Here is a 27,630-nt window from a genome sequence, read left to right on the forward strand (position 1 = left end):
AGTAGGTAAGGTAGGCATGCCTACTGGCCTCAAACCAGCCCAGCCAAGCCCAGTCCAGCCAGATGTGGAGGGAGATAGCAGGCAATACAGAGTTAATCAAGAAAAGTAATGAAATTTATACTTTTTTGAAAAAGATGGTACCTGAAGGAAAGGCTCACCTCTTGCATTGCTTTGTGTCATCTCTGATTATGTGAAAGACAACAGAGCTCTGGAACGTGATAGACCTGGTTCAAAACCCAACTTCCCCCATCTCTAGCTGTGAGACCTCAGGCAAGCTCTATACCAAATCAAGCTTTAGATTCCACATCTATAAAATGAAAGGAATGATCTCAGAGCACATAATTTACTGAATTTTCCAGGTACTGTGCATGCCGTGTAAAGGGCATTCTAAAAATTTTAAGTGCCTTTGTCCATTGTTTTAAGTTTTTTGAGGTCAGAGATGTCATATGGATCTCTGCACCTTTCCCAAGGGCTTGCACATTGACTGGCACATGGTTGGCACATTACAAATGTCTGTTGGCAAAATAAATAAATCATTTGAGGCTGCCACTCACACCTATCAAAATACGGATTATAGGTTTGGTCGACCCAAAGAAACAGAGACCAAAAACCTGACTTTCAGTCCAACTCACCTTCCTGACTCTCACTGCCCACCTTCATAAACGTGGTTTTTGGCTTCCAAAGTCCTAAAGTTCTCTCTTCCCATCTCACCCCATTTAGACACAGACAGTTCCCAAATCAAGGCAGACCCAATCCAAATTGTGTCATCTTACCATGGAGTTGGAAGTCTGCACTTAAAAGCACAAGAGAAAATGCAGATCCATGGAAATTATCCTCCTCAAGAGCCTACTCACAGATCATCTTGAGGGGTAAGATCGGTGAGACCTGACTGAGCCCTACTCATCCTTCAGCTGAGACACCACTTCCTCCTGAAAACCTTCCAGCGCCTCCCAAACTGGAAAATGTCCCTTTTGTGTGTCCCATGGTGGCCAGGGTTCACACAAATCATTGCACTTATCACTCCAAGTGGTAGGATCTGTTACGCTAATGGCAAGATGGATGGCTTGTCCACTACTTGCTTGTGTTTCTCCCTTACCTAACACAGTGCTTGGCAAATGGCAGCTGTTCGATATATTTTTGTGAAATGAATGAATGAAACTTTTTTTTATCAAGAAACTGATCTAAAAATTGCTCACTGCTTTGTTTGTAATTTTCCTTGTGTTTAGCAATGATTTACTATAAGCAGCGAGGACTTCAATCACAGGCATGGTTTTCTACACACAGGAGGGACATAATGAGAGAAGACGCGGGGCTCACAATTGCTGAGCATCTCCTCTGTTTCATGCGTGTTACATAAATTAATTCACTGTGACTGCCTACAGACCCTGGGAGGCTAACCTCACTTTTTATTTGATGGAAGTGAGGCTCAGAGAGGCTAAGTAAGTTGTCTAAGGATACAGAATCTTAAAGTGATTGAGACAGAAAGCAAACTCTGAAGCCTTCAAAGAAAAGTGAGGAAATTATGCAAAGAAGTCAAAAGATGCCAGGAGGAAACTTAGACACTAGACAAAACAAACAAAACCAACAGTAAAACATACTAGGTTCTTTCCAGCCAAACCCAGGAAATGAGCTGGAAAAGAATCTAGTTTATTCTTGGCCTTTTGTTTTTAAGAACTTCAACAGAATTTATCCCTGATTCATAACCTGAAAGACAAAGGGAATGTTTTTAAATGTTCTGTTTTGTTTTTTCAAATTTTTTCCAAAACATTTACAATTTTTTCAAACTTGAAACAATATATCACAAATCTCAAGATCCATGTAGCTAGACTGAGCTGATGTAGAAAGTAGGGAATGACCAGGAGCTGTTGTGCTCTGGGCTCTGGCAATGCTGGCAGGGTGGGAGATGGAGGGAGCACGGCTTCATGCTCAGGCAGACGGCAGGTCTTCACGAGGCCGGGCTAAGGCAGCCACCTCAATGAAGGTCTTGAGCAGTGTTTTTCAAACTGTTCCCCAGAACAGGGTCTGCCCTTCACACACACACAGACACACACACACACACACACACAGCATATTCTTTGTTTGTCTGTTTTTGTTTTTCTACAGAGAGCAATTACAGCATAATGCTTCAGATCACTTGACTGAGCTCAAATCCCTTCTCTAACTTACTGTGTCCAATAAGCTGTGCAACCTTTAGTAACTTCCATCACCTTCCCAACAGCCTGACTCCTCATCTGTGAAACGTAGGTAACAACAATACCCACCTCACAAGGTGATGTAAGAGTTCAATGTAATGCTGAATGTACCGCACTCTGCACAGTGCTGGGCACCCCGTAAATGCTCAAGAAAGAGTCAGCTACTGTATGAATAAGAATAGCATTGCATAAATGATAATGGTATTATAATTCAATAGGTTTCCAAATTTTGTTTGGGAAAAAAAAGCCTTTCATTGATTACAAAAGTAAAGAAAAAAGGTTGAAGATTGCTTTCTAAAGTAGAAAAATCGAATATTCCCAATTCTCCTTATCTTAGAAGACTCAACCACAAAGAAAGCAGGTGCTAATCTCAGTCCTGACAAGAGCAAGGGGTGCTGAAACCCTGCCCAGCGTTCCCTCCCCGCCACACCCAAAGGGCTCTGCAGGCTGTGCTCTCTGACACCCACCCGGCAGGGGTCCCAGCTAGCCTAGCAGAACCACACACTTCCCTCCAATGTCAAACCTGGGCCATCTCTCAGATGGCAGGTAAAAAGAAAGTAAAACTAGGTATATAAGAGAGAGAGACCATTATAATTCTCAGAAATATCTGAAATTATCTTTTACTGAAGATTTTTTTTTATTAATAATTCCCTAAAAACTGAAGCCCAGTGAGTTGTTTACACAGAATGCCTAAGCATCCCCAGAAGATGTAACTCAATGCAGAGATACCATGTGCTACAACTGGCATGACTGATTGACCCGGATCCACTTATCTCTTCAGCAAATTAAAAGATCGTTGGTCTTCACTGAAAATCAATGTCTGTTTAAGTCTGGAATGTTTCTATGGAACTGTGGATTGCCCATGAAGTAGCAAATGTTGTGTGCGTGTGCATGTGTGCACACGTACACAACAGGGGGAGTGAGGAGCTGGAAAATCCGCCCGCCCCCCCCCCCGAAGGCTTCAGTCCATTTACATCCAGCTGATCACATTCTGACAGGAGGATACAGAGACAGGAGCATCATCAAAGAGCAGAGAGCACTGACCCCCAATATTTAAAAAGGTTCCTCAAAGCTCTTCATAGTTGTGTCATCTAGAAGAAGCTGCTAGACCCTGAACTTCATTTTACCTCTCCTGGTCCCAATCAGGGAGAGAAAGGATGAAACTAAGAAAGCATAAGGGGTGATTCTGTCCACAGTAAACATGGACCTGCCTAGGGGCAGAGTAGAGACAGCAAGGAAACAGCAAGAGACAACAGTGAAGCAGGAGCAAGGATGGTTGTGAGGGGCTTTATTTGCCTTCTGAGGGCTAGGAGTTCCCGGAGACTGAGCACACCTGCAGTCAAACGTAAGTTTCACAAACTCCAAAGTCAAACAGACGATTTGGGAATCATTCCTGATAGCCTGGATCAGCGAGAGTCCATTCAGCACTAATGTTAAATTATGAAGTGCCTGGCAGGCTTTCACTTCTTTAAAGTGAGTGTCTTTGAGTAAGAGCCATATGGGTGCTGGAATAATGAGGTTTATAAATAGGCTTAATATTCAAACAAGCTGGCTTCGAAAAACCAAAATTTGTGCTCAGTTTCAAAGTTGACAGCAAGATGCCTCCCAGTAGGGCACAAGAAGGTTTTCTGGTAAAGAAAGGTGAGTAGACAACAACTGCACACGCACAACAAGAATCCCACTTCTGCCTTCAGTGTCCTCTGGGGTTCCTGGCCAACGAGGACTCACTCTGCTCCAGATCCCATCAGGTCCCATCTCTGGCCTTCCCTACCGAGGTCACCACCACTGCCAGTGTACAGATAGCTGTGGAAACCTCCGTTCTCAGTTCCCTCAAGGGAGAGGAGATGGGGGGACAGACTCAGAAAAACAAAGTTAGCAGCAAGACTCATGGAGTTAACTACAAGTTCTCATGAGTTCAGGTCACATGCGGCTCACTCATGGGAAAGAAGACCGAGATAAAATACCACAAATACCCATGAAATGAGGGAGGCTCTGAACAGTCATCTGAGCCTCTGGTTTTATTTTTCATTGGCACATGGGGTGCAGACTGAAAAGAACTGGCTATCTCTAGAAACATCCACTAAATCTGTCTTAAATCGTTTGTATGAACTACTGGATGTGTTACTGAGAGTCGAGGGTCCTTGTACATTTCTTCTCATTCCTACCAGTGATTTCACTTCCACGATCTGTACATTAAAACCTAGATTTGCAGAGCTATGTATATTATTGCTTGGTGGCTTTTCCCATATTTTGAACAAGTAAATGTCAATGAGAAAATATATATAAGTTGCAGTCTCCTGGCACCTTCTGGCAGACTATCGGGAGCGGGTGGGAGATACCAGAGAAAGTGACTCTCTTCTCTTACCAGCTCAAAGGTTTTTAGCTGATTAGCTACAGAAGAGAAATCCATGGGGGCAATTATTCTATTCTCCTGCTTGGCTAAAGATCCAAGGCAAGACAAAAAATAAAAAATAATGAAATGACATAAACTCACTTTTACCTGGAATAACTCAATAATCAGGAAAGAGCTTTTTTTTTGAATTTTCTAGAGAATTTTTCTCCTAGGTTTTCTATTGGGGAAAATCATCCTAAAGACTCACGCCCTTTCATTCAGCCCTCTTAGAAAAGGAAAGTCATATTCAGGGACAGCAACTCCCAAAGTATAAAATTCCAGTATGTTTAACCCAAAATGATAAGATCAAAGTCAAATGAAAGAAGCTTTTCACAGTGCAGTTTGGGGCTGGGGAGAGTGAATTCGAAAAACGAGAGAATGCTAATCTGAAACAGAGCTGTAAATAAGACGATCAATTTTTAACTCACTCCTGGAAGCAAATGAATGTGGTTCTATCTAGTGCTGGCTGGGCAGTGGAAAGAAGAGAAATCTTCGAGGAGGTTTAACCCAAACTAAACAACTCCCATCTGGAATGGCCCCAACTCACACACAGCCAATCCACACCTCTGCCGCTGCTCCCACATTCCCGCAGGCCTGTCTCTTCATTGTTCTCCCCAGCCCTGCAGACAGCTGGCCAGACACAGGGATCCCAATCTCCTGTTCCTGCCTGCTTCTCTTCTGGGCCCGGATTAAAAATTCCAGCACTCAGATTACTGTCAGACAGGCCCCCAAATGGGACCCCTCCCCAAAGAAAGCTGAAATCTTCCTCTGGAAAGCAAGGTTTTTGAGCAGACCAAGCACTATTTCCCTCTAGCTAAAAATCTACTGCTTAAAAGCTGGGCAATAAGCTAATCAGTGGCACCAACGAAAAAATATGGAGAGGTTTTTAGAGAAAGAAAATAGAAAGTAAATGTCACACTTGTAGAAATCCAAGCAGTATGTATTTGCATAAATGATTTATTCATCTATTCACATATTTACTAAAACCACTTGCTGTGTTATAAGTACAGCAAAACTGTGTGGGTGGGAATGGAAGAGATTTTTGTGACCTCCTTCTTGGGATCCTGGCTCCTATTTAGATAAACATCAATGAGAAAGGCTGAAAACAAATATTTCTTAACATCTGTGACAACACTGCCCAACTGGAGATATATCCAAAGGATTAAGACAAAATCTCACTCTTCACAGATAGATCTCTGTAATCAGGGGAGGGGTAGGTTTTTTTGAATTGAATTACTCAGAGAGTTGCTTCAATGCTCTTCTTCATTTTTTCCCCATGCAGATTTAGCCAGAACCAAAACTGCATCTTCTGCCAAGTTTAACTTTAGTGACCAGCCTAATTTTTTCAATCCTTTCCTGTCTACTCCAGTCGCATTCTTTCCCTCTCTCCTCTCTTACTCCCTTCCTCAAAACTCTTATCAAAATCTACTCCTGGTAGAAAGTAGCTCTTGGTCATTTCCAATTCCAGGAGAATTTAAGTCAACACAAGAGCTTGTGGGGAAGAGAAGTCCTTCTTATTTCCTCTAAAGCTTTCTCTCACAGTAGCATCATCTGTATAAGGCTCTTCTCTGGACACAGATTCTGTAAATTTCAACAGTTTAAATATGGCAAAAATGGGGCCAATATCCAAAGTACAGAACAACAACAACAACAAAACCCAAGTAGCAGATGCATTCCTTGGGACCATTTTGAGCTCTACTGTCAAGTGAAATCAGTTGAGCATTCCAGCCAAATTCTCCTCAGTTATAGTTACCTTCACTGAAACCATGACAAGACTGCCAGAAACAGGTGCTTTGAACAATTCTTTCATTTTTTTAAGAATGACTAATTTCGGTCAGTGGTTTTATAGACAGAATGGCAGTTCTCAGCAACATTTATGAAGCTTGATTTATGATAATTAATCCTTATATTTCAAAAATGAGCTACACAAGACCCTATTCACAACAGTGTTTACATTCCTCATCCTTAGCAGACAGGCTTTCCAAGTAACAACCCCCTGGAATAGTATACTAAATGTAATATACTTTGGGGGGGGGTTAATTTAAAGGTAGTGTAAGACCCCTCAGAGCCATCCTTAGACAAAAGTCAGAGAGCTAGAGGAAAACAGGGGTGAGAGATTAGTCTGAATTTGAACTATTCCTAAAACACCTGGAAGTAGCTTTCAAAAATTAATCTTTCACTACTGGATTTACTCAGCATGTCTCTAGAGTGTAAGAAAAGACTTGGTTATTTAAGCATTTTGGTTGTTTGGAATCTGGGCAAACAGAATTTAATGTTCTTTGGATGTCCAACAGTGACTTTCAGCCAAAACACTCAATGCACTCTCATGTTGATTGTCTAAATATTCACTCTTCTGGTGGCCTTAAAAGAAAGGAAAGCTGTATTTCAGTAGAATATTGAATATTGGGTCTCTGCAATAGGGCCTTGGAGAAGAGTGGAAGTAGAGAGAGGGAAGGCTCTTTTTAGAAAGACCTTAAAGAGCAGGAAAAGGGCTATGAATGAGGCAGAGGTGTGGAGAGTGAGCACTATGGCAGGGCTGTGCACTGCCCCAAGAGACAGAGGCCAGGTGTGTCCACTGGAGGGCACCTCTGGAGCAGCAGTGGGAGGCTGCGCCCAATGAAGGAGCCTAGACAATAGCATGGCCTCCTGCAAGGTCTAGGGAGCCTCCACCCAGCCAAGCTTCACCAGGCCCCTCTGCAGTCGGCTGGGCTCTAGGCTTAGGGTCTTGCTGCCTGGCCTCATGCCCTATAGTTCTCAGAAGGTCCTTGATGAGGGCCTCAGTCCATTTGACTTTTTGCGTCATGGTTTCTTTCTGCCCATGGAATACTGAGAATCATCCTGCCTACCCACCCTCTGTCTCTGTTCTAAATCCATGTTGTGGTGGGCATGACACCAAGTAATCAATACAAGGGTTCCACGCAAAGCTATGTGCATTGACTGCTAGCTGGTCTTCCCCATTTATGAACAAGTAAATGCCAATGAGAAAATATATATAAACTTATAGTTTCCTGGCACCTTCTGTCAGACTTTTTAGGGGATCACGCTAAACTTGGTTCTCTCTACTTGTAATAGTCATAGGACTATTAATTTAGCATCATTCAGACACAAACATGCATGCAGGCACACACACACACACATATAAATATACAATATTTTTTCTTCTTACTTTGCTGGGCTGTACATTTTATCTCTAACCCAGACCTTTCTCCCAATCTCATTTATCCAACTGCTCATGAATTCACCACATCTCCTCAGGGATATCTTATAGGCCCCTCATATTCAATACGTCCAAAACTGAATTCATGATCCTTACATCATTCATTCTGCTCCCACCCACCACCAAACCTGCAAACTTGTTCCCTCCTCACTGTTCTTAATCTCAGTGAATAGCACCTGGAGACTCAAGCTAAAAACCTGGGAGTTATCCTAGACTCCACTCTCTTCCTCATCCCCCATGTCCAAGTCCTGTTGAGTCGACCTCCTGAAAAGCTCTCAAATCCACCCCTACAGACCTACCATGGCTTCCCATTGCTAAGGCCCACTGGTCTAAAAGAAGGCAATACCTAACCCCTCTCCAGCAGTGCCCTCAGCCTCCTGTCTCCACAGCATCTATGCTGCACCCACATGGCCTTCTTTTGTTTTCTGAGGTGCCATGTTCCTTTGGCTCTTTTCGCATGGTGTTTTCCCAGGCCTTGAATACCCTAGAATCTTTGCTTCAACTCTTTATGTAATTAATACCTACTTATTCTTCAGATCTCAGCCTAAATCTCACTTTTTCAGAGAAGCCTTCCTTGATTTTTGGCCCAGGCTTGGGCCCCTCTTAAATGTTTTCACAGCACCCTGTACCTCTTTGCGGCACTCATCACAGTAAATAATTTCTTGTGGGATTATATATTTAATATTATTAGCCTCTGCCTCTAGACTAATGCCCCCTAAGGGAGGGAGCCTTTGTTTTGTTTCCCGCTGTGTCCTGGTGCCTAACATAGCGCCTGACACAGGGTAAGTGTTAGAAAAATGTTTGCTGAGTGAACGAGTCATGGATGAGTTTCCTGCATACAGATGTGTGTGTGTATTCATTCAAATATGTAAATAAAAGTCATTACCTATAATCATAAATTATGTCTTGTTGATTAAATTATTCTCTTAAGCTTTTTCAGAATTTCACAACCTAGGAACATACAGGTTTTTCTTACCCTCATTAAGACTCACTTATTTTGTTTAGTAACAGCTGTCAAGAGGTCTTTAAATAAAGAAGACACTCCAATAAGCCTGAAGAATACCAACGCTTTACATGGATTCAGTATACTTTCTCCAAAAATAGAGCGTTTCATTTGTTCTGGAATTCATTTTTTATTACTAAGGGGAAATTGTGATGGTCATTCCCAAAGCTGTTATAGACTATTTTATGTGTCTCATATTTAACAATTATTTTTCTTAGTCATTTCTCAAAAAGCCATGAGGCAGGTCATACAAGCACTTTCTCTCCATATGGGGAAACCGGAACCAGGGAAAGTAGTTTTTTATGAGCCAAAGAAAATTAAAGACAGAAAATCAGGGCTAGAAATGCACAAATCTCTCTGCTTGGGGCCGCTTCCCAACCGACAGAGGCTGTAAAGCTTAGTCAAAATAACAAACACTTCACTGCTAAATATTGAGTTGTAATTAGCTAATAAACGCAACCAAATTATGATAAGCAAGTGATGATGTACTAACAGACTGCATTAGTATTCAAGTAAAGAAAATTTCATTCTTTTTGACATTCACCTCTTTCTCCCCTTTAATATACATTAAGAACATACTTCAGCGAGACTTAATTGATCTTTATCAGGAAAAAAAAGACAAAAATAATCCCTCATACGCAAATGTCTTCCTTCTCTGATCCCTAGGACATAGTGTCAAAATCACTTATTTAGCAATTAATTATTGCCCAGCCTTTTATTGCTGTTTTTTAACTTTTCACATGTATACAGAGTTCTCTGTCTCCCTAACTAGGCTCCAAGTTTTCTGAGAGTAGGGCTTTTCTTCTGATGTTTTCATATCTCTTCTGAAGCTCCCAGTATCTGGCACAGAATAGGAGTCCAATAAAAATATGCTGAACCATCTGACATTTCCAATTAAATGGGAGAGTGAAAAGACCAATTAATAACATTAAAATGTGTAATCTGGGGGAAATCAACAATTATTTAAATTATTCTTTTGGAATTGCCTTATTAGTTGAGATTCAGATCCAGCTCCTCTTCCATAGGTCATCTGTTCCCACGGCTTTAACTCAGAACTATGACTCTCAGACTCACCACTCCAGGCCAGAGGTCTCGCCACAGTTCCAGACTGCTATCGCCAACGGCTACTTGGACATTCCAGAGTTTACTCCACTTCAACATGTCCAAACCCAAGTTTATCATTCTACTCTATCCAAGCCTGCTCTTCTCTCCATGGTCCCTAACAAGGCAAATGACACCAAACTTACTAAGACATCCAAGCCAAACAAACATGGAAGACAACTTCTCCTTCTCTCTTTCTGCTCCAAAACTAAGTTCTGTCAATTTTTATGTCAAATACGCCCCCTCTTCTCTCACCTTCAGTGGCACTACCCCAACTTAGGCACCTTCTCCAACTGGTCTCTAGGCCTTAAGTGTCATCTCCAATCGTCCTCCACAATTCTTCCAGAATAGCCATCCTAAAATTCAAATCTCATTTTGTTACTCTCCAGTTTAAAGCCTTTTAACAATTCCTTACAACTTAAAGGATAAAATGCAAACTCTTTACAATTATATGTACCAAAAAAAAAGGATCTCTGGAAGATATGAAGGGCAACACCTCAAACATATTTTTGTGTGCAATGTAGTAAAATGTGTTCAAATACTTGACTCTTTAAATCATGAATGTGTATAATTTTGAGTAAAAGAAAATATTTTTTGATTTCATGTGTCATACCTGGCCCTTGCCCTCCTTCCCGACATTACCTCTCACTTCTCCTCGAAGTGCCAAGGCCTCCCGTGCCTCTGTACCCTTGCACACTCTGCTACGCCCATTCATTACCTTCTATCTATCCCTCAATATTGCACTAGATGTGGGGCCGGCCCGGTGGCGCAGCGGTTAAGTTCGCACGTTCCGCTTCTCGGCGGCCCCGTGTTCGCTGGTTCGGATCCCGGGTGCAGACATGGCACTGCTTGGCAGCCATGCTGTGGTAGGCGTCCCACGTATAAACTAGAGGAAGATGGGCACGTATGTTAGCTCAGAGCCAGGCTTTCTCAGCAAAAAGAGGAGGACTGGCAGTAGTTAGCTGAGGGCTAATCTTCCTCCAAAAAGAAAAAACAAAAAACAAACAAACAAAAAATATTGCACTAGATGTGCTGCAAGAGGATACCACACAGAGACTTTTTAAGGAAAGTAACCAGAGCTCTTGGAGATTGATGTGTAGGGGATAAGGTAACCCTGTTACCCGGACAGCTGATGGACCAGGGGCTAATTTGGGGGTCAGCTGCTTCTGAGGTGATCTGGGAGATTTCTGACCAACAGCTCCATGTTGAATAACAGCAAACAGATTCAACCACACCCTCTCTTTTGGAAATTAACAATGAGGGGTGAGCACAGAGAAGGACACTAGGATTCAGGCTGTATCCCTAGTAAGTGTAAGCAGCTTTTCCAGTTGTCCATAAAAACAGCTCAGAATTCTGGGCTGATTTATTCTGGGCCGACTGGGTGACTCCTCGTTTTCTTCGCATCTTTGCAAAAGGCTTCTTTGCATCTTTGCAAAACGCTGATATGAGTGAAAGGAATCTATGCAAGTTTCTTCCCTGTGACTCTAAGGAGTCTGCCCAGAATAAATACTCAGCTCATTGCTCATCCGCAACACCTTCTCTGGCCCTCCCAGGCAGAAGTAGCTCCCTTTGCATCCCTCTGTAACTATAGCCACCACTTCCAGCTATTCATGTCAGTCTCTCTCACTAGCCTGGGAATTGCTGAAGGTCAGGTAAGCATCTTACGGACTTTTGCATACCCAGAGCTCATCAAAGTGCCCGGCACATAACAGACACTCAGTAAACGTTAACTGAGTAAACTCATGTGATCCGACGTTAATGATACCATTAAAAATTTTAGATGAACAGAAAGAAAACAGAGTGAGAGGGCTTTATTAAATAAGAAATATGAAACCAAAGATCCAGGCTTCTTCGCCTACGGCTTCTTCCTCCCATCTTGGCTGAGTAGTTTGGAAGGGTCCCTTACATTCTGTGTATTTTTGTGGGGTATTAGTGAAGACTTTTTCAGAGAAACCAAACTCAAAGCAGCCTAAGCAGAAACAGAGCCTGACCAGAAGAGCAGACAGAATCAGAGAAACATCTGCAGGAGCTGGGGCCTCTGGGAGCAGACCCAGGGATTTCCACTCCATCTTCTCACCTCTGCTTCTCCTTGAGCTTTGGCCTCAGTGTGTCCCATCATAAAAAGGTCTTCCCCCAAAAGTGGGAAATAGAGCCACTGGCCACCACCAGGAAAACCCAGAAAAAGGGAAAGTAGCACTCTCCCATGGCCAAGAGAGAAAGCTCAGTGAAGGACCCTAATGCTCCTGGTTGGGTTCATTGACGTGCTTGAGACCCACCACTGTTGCCAGAAAGGTGAAACTGTATGACTGGCCAGTCCTAGATCATAAGCCCATCTCTATGGCGGGGAGGTGGGGGTGGGGAATGGGGCAGGGTCTGTCACATAATAAGGAAAATGAGAAAGCTTGCTGGATAGACAAAAACAAGAGTCCCAGTCTGTTACCTTAATAACCACTGACCTCCCTTTACATTCATAATATTATTTTAGATAATGCAAAAAAAAGCATCATCATCTTCATAGACAGTGTTGTATAAGCATAACATTTATTATACTGATTACCTCACTGGGGATATACCAGTGATCAAAATAAACACATGACAGCTTAATTACAATTGTGACAATGCCAAGGAATAAGTGTTCTCTCACTTTCAATTTTAAAAAAGCATAAAAGTACCTTTTCATCATCATAGAGCAGGATGGCAATAGAAAAACTCTTGGTTAGGACCCAGGGTACAAGTCATGACTCAAAGCCATGCAGCCGTGAGGCTCCGCACATCATCAGAGGGATAAAGCACAGCCATTGACGTATTTTCTCTGATTGGAAGATTCCCCAACAAAACAGCCATTGGGAGAGGCTCTTGAAAATTCCACCCACTCCTACAGAGGAAAGAGGTATGATGACGGCTCGGCTCGTTGGGGACAACTGAGATTTATAGAAACTGAAATGAGAAAAAGAAAAGGCCCCTCCCAGAAACGTAAGAGGACAGCATCCCTCTGAGAGAGAGAATTAAGGAAGCTCAAGTGTGTGGTATTTGTTCCCTTCCGGCTTACAGGCATGTGAACATGTGTCTGAGCAGGGGGCAGGGCTGCAGAGGGAGGCTGAGGACACCACACCCCTCGAATCACAGTGGGCCTCTCTGCCTCGGTGTGCGGCACCTAGCTCAAGGGAAACGGAGTCGTCATAACAGCATCCACCTAGGCTTGCAGGGTTTTGTAATCTCAGCTAGGGGAGATAGTGTTTAAAATTCACATTTCCAATACTCGATGCACTATTAGTATGTTGATGATGCTGCAAGGCCAGGTTAAGAATTTTTCCTAATTCTTCCCCAGAGAAACATGTGAAACAGCCCTAGGTTTCAAATACATATTGATAATGTACTGTACTCCAGGTAGTATTGTAGGCACCAGGGAGACACCAGTGACCAAAAGAAACAAAAAACCCTGTCCTCAGGGAGCTTATACTCTAGTTGGAGGAGTCAGACAATAAACATAATAAATAAAACATATAGTATCCAGACAGTAAGAAGAAAAGAAAGAGAAAAAAAGAAAGCATGGCAGGGGGCTGGGCGGGAGTTATAATAGACAGAGGCTCATGTTCTGCATTCTCTCCACTGTAGATTCTCGGCAGAAGAGCACCGCAGCAATCCTCATCACCTGCTGGTGAAGACCACTCCCGGCCAGCACAGGAGAGGGGAGAGATAAGGAGAGGGAAAGAGAGCACCTGGGTAAACACAAGAGTGGGATTCAGCCCTGGGTCATGGCTTTGTCCAGTTCCCACCTTGGTGTAGATTTCTGTGTCCCAACCTGGGTAATCCTGTCAATAAAACCTGCCTCCCCTCCAGCTCATGGAACACCCTGTTGATGAGTCACGTGGCCTATAAGCTGACCCAAATATATATTTATCTTCATTTTGAACATTGGAAAGTTCACATTTGGTTCTTTAAGCTTCTTTCATCACCTACTGATTAAGCGTCTACTTTATGCCAAACTCTGTTCTAGGCACTGGAGGTACAGCAGTAAGCAAGACACACATGTGTCTGTCCTAGAGGAACGTACATTCCAATGGAGGAGACGAAAAATTCAACAATAGATGAAACAGGGGAGATACCGACAAGAAGACGACAGATACCATTGAATAGCCCAGGCACGAGATGATCAAGTCCTGAACTTAGATGGCTCTCAAACAAGCTGAACTGAATTCCTGACTATCCGTGGTCATCTACAAAGCCTTTTCTCTAAGGGTGTCATGGTAATAAATTGATATGAAAATCCAGTTGTGGCTATTGGGTCTTTCCAAAATGTTGAAAGAGCAACTTCATTTCTCCTACTGACAGTCTGTTGTGTGGATAAATAGACACACAACCTTCCATCTCCTATGGGTTTCTATTTTGTGAACTGCAAAATGTTATTCCAAGTTGTAGAAATAAGCATGTGCTTTGGTTTCTGGAGTCTTTAGCAACTTATTATAGCACTACTGTCTTGCGAAAAAAAAAAAAGTGGTAGTAAAAACCATAACACTACTAAAAAAAAGTCATAATAACAATAGTAGCATGTCCTCTTCAAATTAGAAAGTGAAGCCACATATCTCCTGGGACTGCTGTTGAGTGGGGTATTTCAGTAGGAAGGGTAAAGAGAGAAATTCAAAACACACATTTGGAGAAGAATCAACCCACACCTTTTATGTTCAAAGGCACCAGGTGCTGGGTAGATACGACAGACTGGAAAACGAAAACGTGGATGCATCACACACAACACCTTAGGGAGAGAAGCCTAACAGACTCGAAGCCGAGAAAGCTACAAGACGGTGTATTGCAAGCGCTAAATGCTTTTTCACCCAAGCTCCCACCTCAGCCCTGCTGAAGTGCCCAAACGCTCTCTCTAGCCTGAGCAGCTCTATAGAGCCGGTTGGAATTGTAGCACAGCCAGAGAAAAGCAGTTCCCGAGTGTGCACAGGAGTCCCTCTAGCCGGGATGGCAAGGAGACCAGCCTGACAACACTCTCACATTGTATATCTCGGACCCAGACTTTGTGGACGCAACAAACTTTCTGTATGGGCCACCATATAATCAGATACAATGTTCATTACATATGACAAGGGCTTACTGGAAACACTGCTCTGAGAGAGGTGTTGTGTTGCACACATCTCCATCGTCAGGACCACCTGCCAGCCAGAAAGACAAAATTTCCAAATAATCTTACAGCCTCTGCTTGCAGCACCCAGACAATTCAAAGACCCTATTTTTGGTATGATTTCCCATTGCGATCAATGGCAGTGAAGCTCACTTAGATTACTGATGGAAGGGCTTCTACAAATTGCAATTTAAATAGGGACCCCTTAAAGAAACACATACTACCTTATTGCTTCCCCTTAGAAACTCTGACTATCCTGCTTGGGATGTGGTCTCCCTTAGCTAAGATTAAGCTAACTTAGATCAGTGCCTTTTTGATTTGGTTTCTTTTGGGTGCTGTGTGTATGTGTGTGTGTGCTTTCAAAAACAATAAATTCAGCAAAACAAACTGCCAGGGAGCTGGTTTCCCCATCACCGTCCTCAGTAGAAACAAAGTGTCTGAAGAACATACTTGGAGAAAAACTATTTTTTAAACGGTACTGGATATTTGATGCCAAATATCTGGGACCTGCCTGGTCAACTGAAGAGAAGCTGTAAATCTACAGCGATCACTACAGCTTCCCGACTGGGGTTTACGAAATCATTTCACAGAAAAGACCCTGTATTTTCAGGTCACCTCTCCTCTATACCCAGACAGACAGAACCCAACGAGCTGAATGAAATTCAGAGATCTCCGTGCATCAGTCCAACTAGAATTCAGGCCACTGTATTGAAAGCAAGCGCCCTATTTCACTGTTCAAATATTGCTAGGAAATTCCAATACTGGTTCTGATCCCCACTTTCTCCAAAAATAGCCCTTCTTTCCAGTAACTATTTTCCTGCTAGAAAGAATCCTAAGAAAATATCAGAAGTTGAACTGGGCTGGGGAAAGGGAGAGACAAATCTAGCAGCCAGAATGCATGTTGAATTTGAGCCGTTGGTAAGTTCTTGGACCACCTGCCAAGGTGTTTGCAAGCACTTTGCAGAGAAAAACCCTTCCTTTGATTAAAAGTCTGTGACCTGAGCTCCCAAACTTTTCTCACGGGGGAAAAAGGTCCAGAAACATCTCTGTGGCTATTGACCTACTAGAACTGAAATCTGAAGACATCTCTCCTTCCCCGCAAAGAAAGCACAGCTCGGAAATAGCAAGGCAATTTAAGTCAGAAAGACAAATCTCTGTTGAAAGGAAGGTAGCAGTGACTGTAATTAACAGAGAAGGAGTTGTGGAACTTCCAGGGCTGTATTTAAAGGGCCGTGCAGGAACGGGGTGAGCAGCCGTGAGTGTGGATGTGTAGTAAAATGTTGACGGGAGAGGGAAATGGGGCAAGAGAAGTAAATAGATTTACTTACAGCCCTCGGAGCCGAAGCCAGATTTTCTCGATCTGTTCGGGTTGCAGGTATTTCAGAGAGTTGCTTTCAAATTCTTCAATCTCCTTGGTGGGCGACTCCATAGCTGCAAGTTATCACTGGGAGTGAGGCTGAAAGAGTTTGGGCTGTCCCCTCCCTGCCTCCTGGCCCAGCATGAGCCCCCAGCCAGTCTGTCACTTTCTCCGTGCGCTCTCCAGCCTGCGCCCCCCAAATCCGGACTTAAAGTGGGCTCGGATTTCGGGCGACCCCGGGCCCGGGTGCCCCCTGGAGGTAGTTGTGGTAACCAGCCATGGTCCCGGGCTAATGCCCAGGAATAGAGATTGTGCTTCTGCTCAAGAAGAAAGCACCTCGGATCTATTCAGAGTCTTTTTTTTTTTTTTTTTTTTTTTAGACAAAGCCGCAGAAGCGATCAGTGTGGCAGCTAAACGATTTGGGAGAGAAAGGAAAGACCGAGTGGGGAGGAGAGGAAGCAAGCAGGGAGAAAGTGAGAAGGGGGAGTCCAGAGGGGGATGAGAGATGAGCCTAGGTGGGGCTGGCGCGAGGCGGGGTGGTCTGACCCAGAGGCCCCCGAGCTCCGCCCTGCGCCCCCTGCCCTGGAACGCCTCGCGGCTCCTCCATCCCCGCGCTCTCTCTCCCGTGCCTCGCTGCTTTCGAGCCCCCTCTCTGTTTTCTTTCACTTACCAGCAGCTCTGCTGACAAGCGAGAAAACTGACAACTGAGAAAAGTCGTCTGTCAGCGCGCCAGGGCTGGCGTCTGGTCTGGCACCCGCGGGCGCGGAGGGAGGGGCGCGCCGGGCACCTCCGTCTGCAGGGCACACGCTCGCCGGGCTCCAGCCTCCGACCCGGGCGTCCCGCGCTTCAGGGCAGCCTGCCGCCACGAAGGGCCCCCAGCCCGGGTGTGTCGGTGGCTCCCGAAGCCCGCACAAAATAAATAACAGGGCACGGAAATCCGAGGGAAGCGAGGTCTGTGTCCTCCCAGGGGGCTGGTGGGGCAAAGAGCAGCGCGAGGTTCCCGGAGTTGGTGCTTTGAGCTTTCATTTACAGCGCTCACTTACACTCCCGCCAGAGAGCCGGTTCCATTTTGAAATATTAAAGCAATTGATAGGCACTGAAGTAACCACACATCACACTTAGAAAGTCCTGGTATCTTCTTGCTAATGGGAATAGGAGTCTTTCTCTCTCTCTCTCTCCCTCCCTCCCTCTCTCTCTCTCTCTCTCTCCCCCTCTCCCTCTCTCCCTCTCTCCCTCTCCTCTCCTTCCTCTGGCTCCTCTCTCTCTCTTTTTCAATGGTTGGAAAAAAGGAAAATATAAACCAACAGTGAGAAGGTGCTAGTTTCCACTGATTAATGCCACATACTCCTCAAGGGGTCCCCGTATGGTGGTGGCTGAGTGAATGTTAAGACTGGCAAAGAGCTTTTATTCCACAAAGCTGCAACTCGCTGTCACTGTCCCCCTAGGTCATTCACAATGTCAATAAAATAGAATGCTCTGGAAGACTGGGACCCGGTATGGGGGAGGGAGGCGGCATTAAGAGAGGGACCATAAAGAGAAAAAGAGAAGTGCTCCGGTTGACCGACCGCAGCCCTGACCTCACAGAACTGGTAGTCAAACTCCCTTCTACACGAAGCCACCACCACTTCCCAGGGTCCATTGCAAACCTGGTACTCAGGGCTCCTGACATTCAGGATGCAGCTTGCCCTATAACCATATTTTTCCTCGCTACCAGGTAATGATTCTTTCAGTCATGCTTCCAGTATTCTTTTTCTATCCATCAGATATTTGCCTGCTTCTCAAAAGTAAGATAAACTCAAAGGTAAGAACTAGTTTTTCTGCATTGCTCCAGTAAAGTTCCATTCATACAACCCTCATAAAGGGTTAAAATGATAGTATCTAAATTCTAAACGCTCACCCATTTGGTAGCTGGCATTTACTTTCCAGAATTTAGAGGTGAGAGTGATGAGGATGGCATGACTAGCCCCTTACATTCCAGTGGAGAAGGCACCTGCCTCAAGGTGAGATGGCAGACCTGTTTGATTGACACGGACTTACACACTGACCTGGCACACAATCTGAAATTGCCCCATTAAAGTCAGTCCTCAAGGGTTTTCTGGAAGCACACACATTTTCAGTGAGTTAAGGCATTACTACCAGGCAAATCCAGCATTAAGCAGCCAACACACTAACATGAAATTCATTTATCTGAAAAAAACCAATTACCCACCCACTGTCATCCAGCAGGGAATGGTCACCTGGGGGAATGGGATGTTAAAAGAAGAGATTATTTTAACAACGTGCTTTGGGGATGCAAGACAGGAGGATGGTCCTCAAATAGGGTTTCCATCAGTGTGTACACCTTGGGCAGCCTACTATCAGTATATGAAGCATAGTAATGATAGTAATTGCAAACGTATCGGAAACTTTCTATGCTCCAGGCGCTGTGCTGTTCACTGTTCGAAGGGTTCTACGCTCACATAATATTAGCCACTCTATGAAGCAAATACTACTATTATCATCTCCATATTACAGTAAGAAAACTGAAGCAATAGGAGGGTATCTAGACCTACTTGAAAGAGAAATGAACTGGAAAAGACCAGTTGAGTTATGACTCATTATCTTACCCAGGACAAATTTGTCCCCCTCACAGGGTCCCACTGTCCATATCTTTAAAGGAAAGAATTTAGGCAAAAAGATTTTTTACATCTGTTCCACCTTTATGATTTTGTGAGGTCATGTAGAGAGAATTGGGGAAAGGAATTGATGAAAAGAGAGATGGATATTGCCGAATACAGACTTAACTACGTCATGGTTTCTCCAACGGCCAGCCTGGGATGAAAGAAGAGAAGAGATTAATAAAGACGATGATATCTGCCTTCCTGCCCTACACCATCCCTAAGACTTTCTCCTAGTGTTAGTGGGATTTGATTAAGTCAGAGAAAAGCAAATTTTGGAGGAAAAGGAAAGGACTAGCCTTTCACTGCAATTAAGCTAACCAGAGAAGGAGGAGAAAAAAAAGTCTTTAAAAAAGTTTCTGAAACATGATTTTGTCACATTTCACAAAAATTTTAAAAACTAAACATGTATTAGAAAATTGATAAAGATATGACTTTGCTTTATTTTAGAGCTATAATCGTTTTTGGAGGTAGAAGGACCTTAAAGATAATCTAGTTTAGAAGTCTCCAAACTTTTTAAGCAACAGAATATTTTATTTCAAATAACATCCTACAAGGGACTCCAACGCACACCTCAGATTTAAAAAGTAAAGAAGGAGCTGCTCTGGTTCAGTGGGGAAGGGGGGCAGTTAGTTCTCAGGGACAAAGTCCACCTCTGCCTTCTCCATATCCCATCTCCGAGGGACCAATGCTCCCACTTCACAGATGGGAAAATTGAGGCCAAAGTACCATATAATTCTTAGGATTCCTTACTCCTAATCCAGTGTTCTTTCCAAACCACTGTGGGAAAAGTGTGTCTTCTCTCTGCCAACAAAACATTACTACTTCTAGATGCATGTTATGATGCATGTGACCATGTTATGGTGTCACTCAGGCTTTGTTCTGTCTTTATCTATCATAGACAAGGGTATGCTTGAGAGTTGTAGCAACATTACATGCCACAATTTCTACTGGCCTTCCACTCAGAAGCAAGCAAAAAACCATGCAAACTCACTCAGAAACAAAAGATCTAAGAAAATGCAAAGCCATTCACAACTTTGCTTTGAAGGTGAATTTCCATTGTGACTTGCTAATCCAGCTTTTTTAGTAAGACATTTTAGGAAATCTTCTATGGCGAAACATCACTAAATATATAGAGACATGCATATACACACACACATACATACAGATAACTGCCAATTTAAAACAGTCCCCCAAACAGACATATAGTAACTTAGCCTAAGTACCAGCAAACCTCTGCGGCACCAGCATTAGGTATCGTTCCCTGTCCCTGGCCAAGTTCAAGGAGAAGCTGGATGACTATCTGACAAGGGAGAAGGAATCAAGCTTTGTGGACATGAGAACGACCCCTCAGTTCCCTTTCTTCTCTAAGATTTCACAGTTCAGTGATAATCACAATAACCACAACCACTCCCCTCACCAGGTATGGAGAACCACCACGTGCCAACCACCACACTAAGCACATCATAGGTTGGTTCATTTCATCCTTAACAGAATAATTCTGAAGAGTTCATTATGCCCATTTACAGGTAAAGACAGAAGAGCGTGCCGAAGGTCAGATCACTTTTGCAGACACACAGCTAATAAGGGGCAGAGCCAGGTTTTAAACCCAGACCAGAGTGCAAAGCTCGTCTTCTTATCCCTTTCTTACACCACCTCCCTACAGACATATAAAAACACAAGTAAAAAGGTAAATGACAGGGAAAGGGGACTGCAGGAGCTCAGAGGAAGGGTCACTAATATTGTGGGGAAATTAGGAAGGCTACACACTGGAGGTGACATTTGAACTGGATCTTAAAGGTAGATGAATAGAAGTTGCTTACGTGGAAGGTAAGTGGAGGCAGGTGGTTCCAGAAAGAGGGCACTGTATGAAAAGAGGCACAGAAACATGAGAAGGGGTGGGGTATCCAGCAATCCACAAACAGAAATATATGACTAAGAAGAGCAGGAGAAAATGCTAGAAGGGCCCGCCAAATCCTTGTGGTCATGGAAGAAGCGTGGGCTCTCTCCTGCAGAAGATAGACAGCCATGGGTGGCTCCAGGCAGAGGGAGGCATGGTCACATGTGGAGGGTACTTGCTGCCCTGAATATGCATCATACGCTGAGGTCAGTTCCCCAGGAACCTGCCACAGGGGCACATAACAACTATGGGGCTTATAAGAGGAATCCAGCTACCGAATGCAAACAAGCTCCTCAGGTTACAAAGAGGGAAGAATCAGACAAAGAAAAGAGACAAAATCAGAAAAAGCACAGCATTGTCTCCCATGAGTACCCACCTCCCAGCCACAAGATTATGGCTGCTTGCTTCAACCCCCATGAAGCAAGCCAGTGCCCTTGACACATTTTTCACAACTTGGCAGCGGCATCATCAAGAGAGTCTGTTGAGAGGGAAGTTCTGGAGAAGCATTTAGGACATTTGAAGTAGCGCCACTGGGCACAGCAGCCCCTCCTTCCTGCCCACACTAGACGTGAGCCAGCCCCCATAACACATTATCAGCAGAGGCTCTCCTCTCCCACTGGCTCCCCTTTCCATCAGGGGGCCTTTTTGGTGACAGTCACACTGCTTTTCTCTTTGATGTCTCCTCTGTTTGGTTTTATGCTAAGGGGCAGACTCTGCCCTGGGAACCACGTCCCCTAGAAAGAAGAGGTGCAGGAAGAGGCAGTGGACTGGCTAAGGCCAGAGTTCCCCCATTCTCAGCTCCTTACGAAATGGAGTTCCAAGTAGCCAACATCTCAACTATCCCAAGAGTGGCCCAGAGAGGCAGAGAGAGGAGATGGGAGAAGAGACAGGATGCAGTTCCAGCTCAGGAGAGGTCCGTCGTAACCTGCATGTGACCCAGAGTTTTTGCCCCTCTCTCTGGCAAGAACCTTCAGTTGCTCTGATGGGAGAACCTCATGTAATCCTGCCAGTGGAGGTGGCGCAGGCAAAGGAAAGGACTTGGAGTAGCACTGAATTACACGTGACCTAGAGCAAGACACTTCTCTTCCCTGGTCATGGCTGGGTTGGGCTCAGTGACTTCTGGATCCCTTTCCAGCCCTCACATACCCTGATTTGAAACCCATAGCCTGGCCTGAGCTAATCAAGCTTTTTGTGGGCCAAAAAAACAGCTGTAGCAAAACCTGAGTCTGGACCCTGGCTAGATTTAACTGTAATAAACTTAACTAGATTGGCCAATCAGAGCCCATATCTCTGAACAAAGTGATTGGTCCGAGGGTGACATGTGACTAACGCAGATCTTATCCTAGTTCCTTATGGGAGACTTGATGTGGCCACTGGTAGAGGGAGAGGGGGTCTATTTCTCTTTTCTTTGAGATAAGAAGCTATAAAGCTTGAGGTTGTCTTGGCCCTAGGGTTATCTTTTTACCATGTGGAGAGAGTATACCAGAAAAATGACACCAACACAGAGAAAAGAACTAGAGAGACAAAGAAAAAATGTGAAAGGATCTTTCAAGCACCTTGATCCTGCTATGCCTGAAGCCAGAGCTACCCATGGACTTTTAAGTGATATAAACCAAATAAATGCCCCCCATCATGTTTTTTTTTCACTTAAACGAGCTTGAATAAGATTTCTGTCATTGACAACTAAAATAATACTGGCTAATTCAACTCTTCTCTTAGAGGACTGTTATAAGGAGTTAGAAAAACAACATATGGCCAGTGCCTTAAATATTGGAGGCTCTCATAAAATAGCAGGTCCTCGTTCAACTCATCCATCCAGCAGGAGACGAAGGGAAGGAAATTAGAAAATGGTACAGGAACCTTGGAGTGGGCAAAGCATCCAAGGTAAATATAAGGAGCCTTTATTACCTTGATAAATAGATACATCAATAATGTTTCAATAACCTTTTGATAATGACCTAGCAAAGCCTTACTATATTATACACATTAGCCCCTCCAAAAGACCCTGAAGTGATTGAAATACGTATTATCATCATCCTCATTTTAGAAATGAAGGGGATGGTGTCCGAGAGTCCGTGGGCTTCCCTTGGGCTAGTTCCCCCTCCAGCTAGTAGCCAGGCAGCACGACAGCACAAGGTTCCTGACTCCTGGCCCCAGTGGCCACTCTGCTTCTCAGAACGCACTGCCAATCCAGCAAAATTAACTTGGCTGTACTAATGAAATTGAAATTTTTGTTCATGTAAAACTGCTGATGCTACAGTCAGCCAAATTCTGACCCAAATGCACATAAATCAGTGGGTTGTTCTTCCCGCTGCTGTAAAGCACATTTGAATGTGGAAAAACCTCAGCGCGGACAGGGACCTCAGCAATCCCTTCACCCAGGTGCCTGGTTACACTGACAGGAACGAGCAGCCCAAGCAGGTTAGATAACTGGGCCCAAGCCTAATGCTTAATGGTGGCAGAGCTGGGACCAGAAGCCCTGTCCCCAAACTCCCAGCCCAGGGCTCTATTATCTGTTAACTTCCTTCTCAGTTCTCAAGAATGGCTCCCGCTTCCACCCGAGGATTTGGCTCAATGGTTTGGTCATAGATAAGAAGAAATGCCCACTAAAAGCACAGGCCGTTGGCAAAGCTCCCTGCGGGAGAAGGCTCTCTTGGGAAATGGGAAGGACTAGAGAAGAGAGACTCCCAGAAAGTGGAAATGTGCATGGTGGCCCAGGTAACAGCAAGGAACCTGATGTGATGGGTCTGAGGGGGTCAAGAGAGGGACAATGGGCACAGGTTGCATATGCAGACTGAGGGGGGCCTGGACTACCGTATGCAAGCTTAGTCTTTTAATGCTCCTTCCAATAAGGAATCATTAAAATCCACAGAGCAGGTGTGTAGGAGATACAAAGTAAAATTGTGATGTAATAAGTATGACTTATAAATAAGGATAAAAACAATGTTTCAAAAATGGTATTTGAACTGCAACCAGAGAAGATTTTCAGATTCTTGTCTGTATTGGTGGGGGGGGCTCTCACAAATAAATAAGTACTGGAAACTATTAAATTCATTCATTCATTCATTCACTCAACAAGCATTTGCTGACCGCTGACTACACGCCAGGCACTCTGTGGTAGTAGGTCTGCAGTGGTCAATAAAAAAAATTCAGGGCCTGCATCAAGGAGCATCAGTCTAATTGAGGAAACAGATACTAAACAGATTGTAAAACACTAAATGTATCATTGTAATCGTGGAAAGTTCTGAAAAGAAAATAAAGTCCAGTACAGGGAACAATGAAAGTGGGGCCAATTTATAAGTAGGTTGGCATTTCCACCAACTATTGCTGTGTAATAAACCACTCTCTGAAATTGAGTGGCTCAGAACACAGCAACAACCTTTTGTCTCTCATGACTCTGTAGGTTAACCAGGCAGCTCTTCTGCAGGTCTTGCTTGGGGCCTCTCATGCAGCTGTAGTCAGATGGCAGCAGGGACTAGAATATCCAATATGGTTTCACTCATGTCTGGGGCCTTGGCAGGGACGGCTGGAAGGCCAGGACCTCTCTCTCTCCACATGATCTCTCCATGTGGCCTCTCAATATGAGGGCTGGCTTAGACTTCTTTAGAAGGCAGCTAGATTGCAAGAGCAAGAGCTCCAAGAGGGAGGAGGTGGAAGCTGCCAGTCCTCTGAAGGCCAGCCCAGAACTGGCACAGCATCACTTCCACTGCATTGGGTTGGTTGAAGCAATCACTGAAGCTCTGATGCAAGGGCAGGAGAAATAAACTCCATTTCCCAAGATGAGGATTGGGTAGAGGGGAGGGTTGGGCAGGGAGGGGGCAGTAACACAGATCTATAGCCATCTTGAATCCACCTAGGTAGTTAGGGATGGCCTCTGTGAGCAGGTGACATCTGAGCCAAGACCTAAAGGAGGAAAAGGAGTTATCAGGTAACAAGAATGAGGAAAACATTTCTGAAAAGATGGAATATCATGTGCAAAGACTCTGAGGCAGGAAGGAGCTTGATATAGTCAAGGAATTAGAAGGAGGTAAGTTGTGGCTGGAGTGATCTGGCAAACGGAAGAGATGGAGGCCTGGGATGAGATGGAGGAGGCAGGTGGGTGGGGCTATAGAAGAGTGCTGAGGGCAGATTTAAGGGCTTTCATTTGAAGTGCAACAGGAAATCATTTAGGGATTTCAAGAGATGTATATTTGTAAAGGATGGTTCTGGTTGCTATGCGAAGAATGGTTAGAAAGAGCAAGAATGTTCCCTGGCTTAATCAGAGATGCTAAATGATCTCAAGAAGTGACCTGAACTGAAAAGAGACTCTAGACCCATGAGCTCCAGCATCCAAAATCAACAGTGACCATAGTGAACAAATTCATCAGTGATGATGAACTAACTTCCCTGTTGGTAGTATTATCACAGGATTCACTAGAATAGTGTCCTGGAGGGCAGAGATCATAAATGTCTTGTCCCTCACTGTCTCCTGAGTGCACAACAGACCAACTGACTGATGACCAACTGAGTTCCTCAGAGAAAGACTATGAAATTTATTTGTTTTATGGTCCAAGATGATTGCTGCCATACAAACTATATTCATGAGCAAACCTGACATGGAAACAAATGAATCTTCAGCTAGACCATAAGTTAATGCGAGGTTGTTGAGGGAAAGGCAATAAGGTCCTGCCCAGGTTACAGTTTGGTGCATAAAGGATTAACTTTCAGTAAGCTGGCATCTGTGCCTCCAGATAAGTGAAACGTTACTTTTTGCTTGATTCAGCACACAAGAGGGATGAGAGACAGTCACAACTCCTGACAGTATTTTCAAAATTGTCCTTGGGGACATCTAAATGGTCCATTCAAGTCCCTGTGGTTCTCAGAAGTGAAAGGATTTTTAAAACCCAGGAGAACAAAAGAATAACGTCTCCATGAGTGCATTCCACTCACATGCTTTTGACAGATTCGTGCTAATAAAAAAGACCCTGAAGGCACCTCGATTTGGCCCATAATCCTTCACAGGTCCAGACTGACAGCCACATCCGAGGTTGATATATGCTTATATCTCTACTTCGGAGATATAAACAGACTCCCATAAGCAGGAAGTGGGACTTGATTTATGGAGAGGAATGGAAACTTATGGACACAATTTAAAGTAATTAGCAGGCAAAGCAAATCTCAGCAAGAGACTCTAAAAGCACTACGTGCTGCCAGGACCCCCGTGGAACCCAGGTGGACTCTCACACGTACGGCTACATGGCTTCCCCACTGCCTGGGCCAAATGCAAATGGAAAAATGAATATTATTCTCCTCAGTGGGATTTAGGAAGCACTTGAGAATTTTAACCAAAGCTTTGAAAGGAAAGAGTGCTAAGTCCTTGAAAATAGCTCCAATCAAGTCAGTGAAGGTCCTGTTAGAAGCCATTCTGCGTTCCCTACGGGCAAACCAAACAGAGCCTTCTGAATCAATTAGTCTCTAAATAAGAAAGATTTCATTTAATACTTCCCCTCCCCGACGCGGGTACCAAGAGCATTTGTGAAAATCAGTCCCCACCTCATCCATCCATACAGCATAGCAGAAGTACCCACTGCATCCTCAGTGCAGATCAGTCTCATCTGCATGGAGGTTCCAATTTAAATGATCAGAGTAATCATCTCACATACACTTCTACATATGATTCAATTTACCAGAAGCCAACCATTTCTGCCAGATCAATTCCAAGCAATTCCTAAAGATGCCACTATTGCCTGGGACTTGTGACTACTTTCCCTATTCATTTATTGCAGAATTTCTGTGTCTCTAACTCTGTGCTGGAACCAGCTGGTCAGAGAGAAAATTTTAACGCATGACCTTTCAAAACCTCTCCACCTCCTGTAGCAAAGTCAAACTGGGTTCAGGATTTACTGACAGAGGGCTGGTCATTGACTATTGGTGACCTGGGGAGATTTCTTTGATAACTGTGGCTTTCAGAAACACCATTCTCATCAAAATGAAAATGCGTTTTTGTCAGAATATTGGCAGGCAGACTTAGATCATTCAATTTGATTAGAATTTCAGTGATAACCTACCTCCCACGGTTACTATGCAGCTCTGGAAACCACGACTAATAAACGCATCATCATAAACCATTTAAAACAGAAAAGAAAGGAGGAAAAAGAGGAAGGAAAGAAAACCACTCCGAAAAAAGCGCTGAATACTTCAAGGCAGATAGACTTCTGAAAATGTAGTGATTGGACTTTTCTTTCTCTTTCTCTCTCTGTTTTTGAACCAATTAAGCAGGTGCTTAAATTTGAGAGCTTATCAGAGTTTGCTCTTCAAAAGTGCACGTGATCGCATTATTCTGGGCATCCTGGCAGCCGCCTGGCGCTGCGTCCTTTCGCGGCTCTGGCTGAGCCCGTCTCGCCTGGCATTTGCAAACATTCGGGCCATGCTTTTCTTGTCGGGGCGGGTCTGCCAAGGCAGCCGGAGCCCCGCAGCGAAGAGGAGGCCCCATTTGTCCCAGCTGCTGCTAACCATCGCGCCCAACTAATATCCCGTCAGTCAGTCGGTGCATTCGCGGCAGCAACTGATAGCGCCCCCGAGGCTCGGTGACGTCGCCGCGTGTTTGCAAAGCGGAGGAAAATCCCTCTTTGCACCTCCGGCTCTGACCTCACTCCAGCAGAGCGCTTGCCTGTCTCTAATCACCCGTGAAATGGAGCAGGAGA

General features: G+C 44.2%; 1 protein-coding gene across 12 annotated transcripts in view; it reads right to left on the reverse strand.

Annotated features, from left to right (window-relative positions):
- PDE1C (phosphodiesterase 1C) overlaps positions 1–27,630 on the reverse strand; it is a 602,480-nt gene that overhangs the window by 281,857 nt on the left and 292,993 nt on the right. Inside the window, exons 1-2 of one of the 12 annotated variants that reach the window (XM_014739137.3) lie at positions 17,061–17,461; positions 16,362–16,464 (exon numbers count right to left, since the gene is read on the reverse strand). The exons of 6 other annotated variants lie outside the window; for them this stretch is intronic. In XM_014739137.3, the coding sequence (XP_014594623.1) occupies positions 16,362–16,462 (101 nt within the window). In that variant the 5' untranslated portion in view covers positions 16,463–16,464; positions 17,061–17,461. 5 more of the 12 variants (XM_070264802.1, XM_070264804.1, XM_023639480.2 and 2 more) reach the window with 5 other exon arrangements.

The sequence above is a fragment of the Equus caballus genome, chromosome 4 (genome assembly GCF_041296265.1).
Source record: "Equus caballus isolate H_3958 breed thoroughbred chromosome 4, TB-T2T, whole genome shotgun sequence".
In the NCBI taxonomy this organism is placed as follows: Eukaryota; Metazoa; Chordata; class Mammalia; order Perissodactyla; family Equidae; genus Equus; species Equus caballus.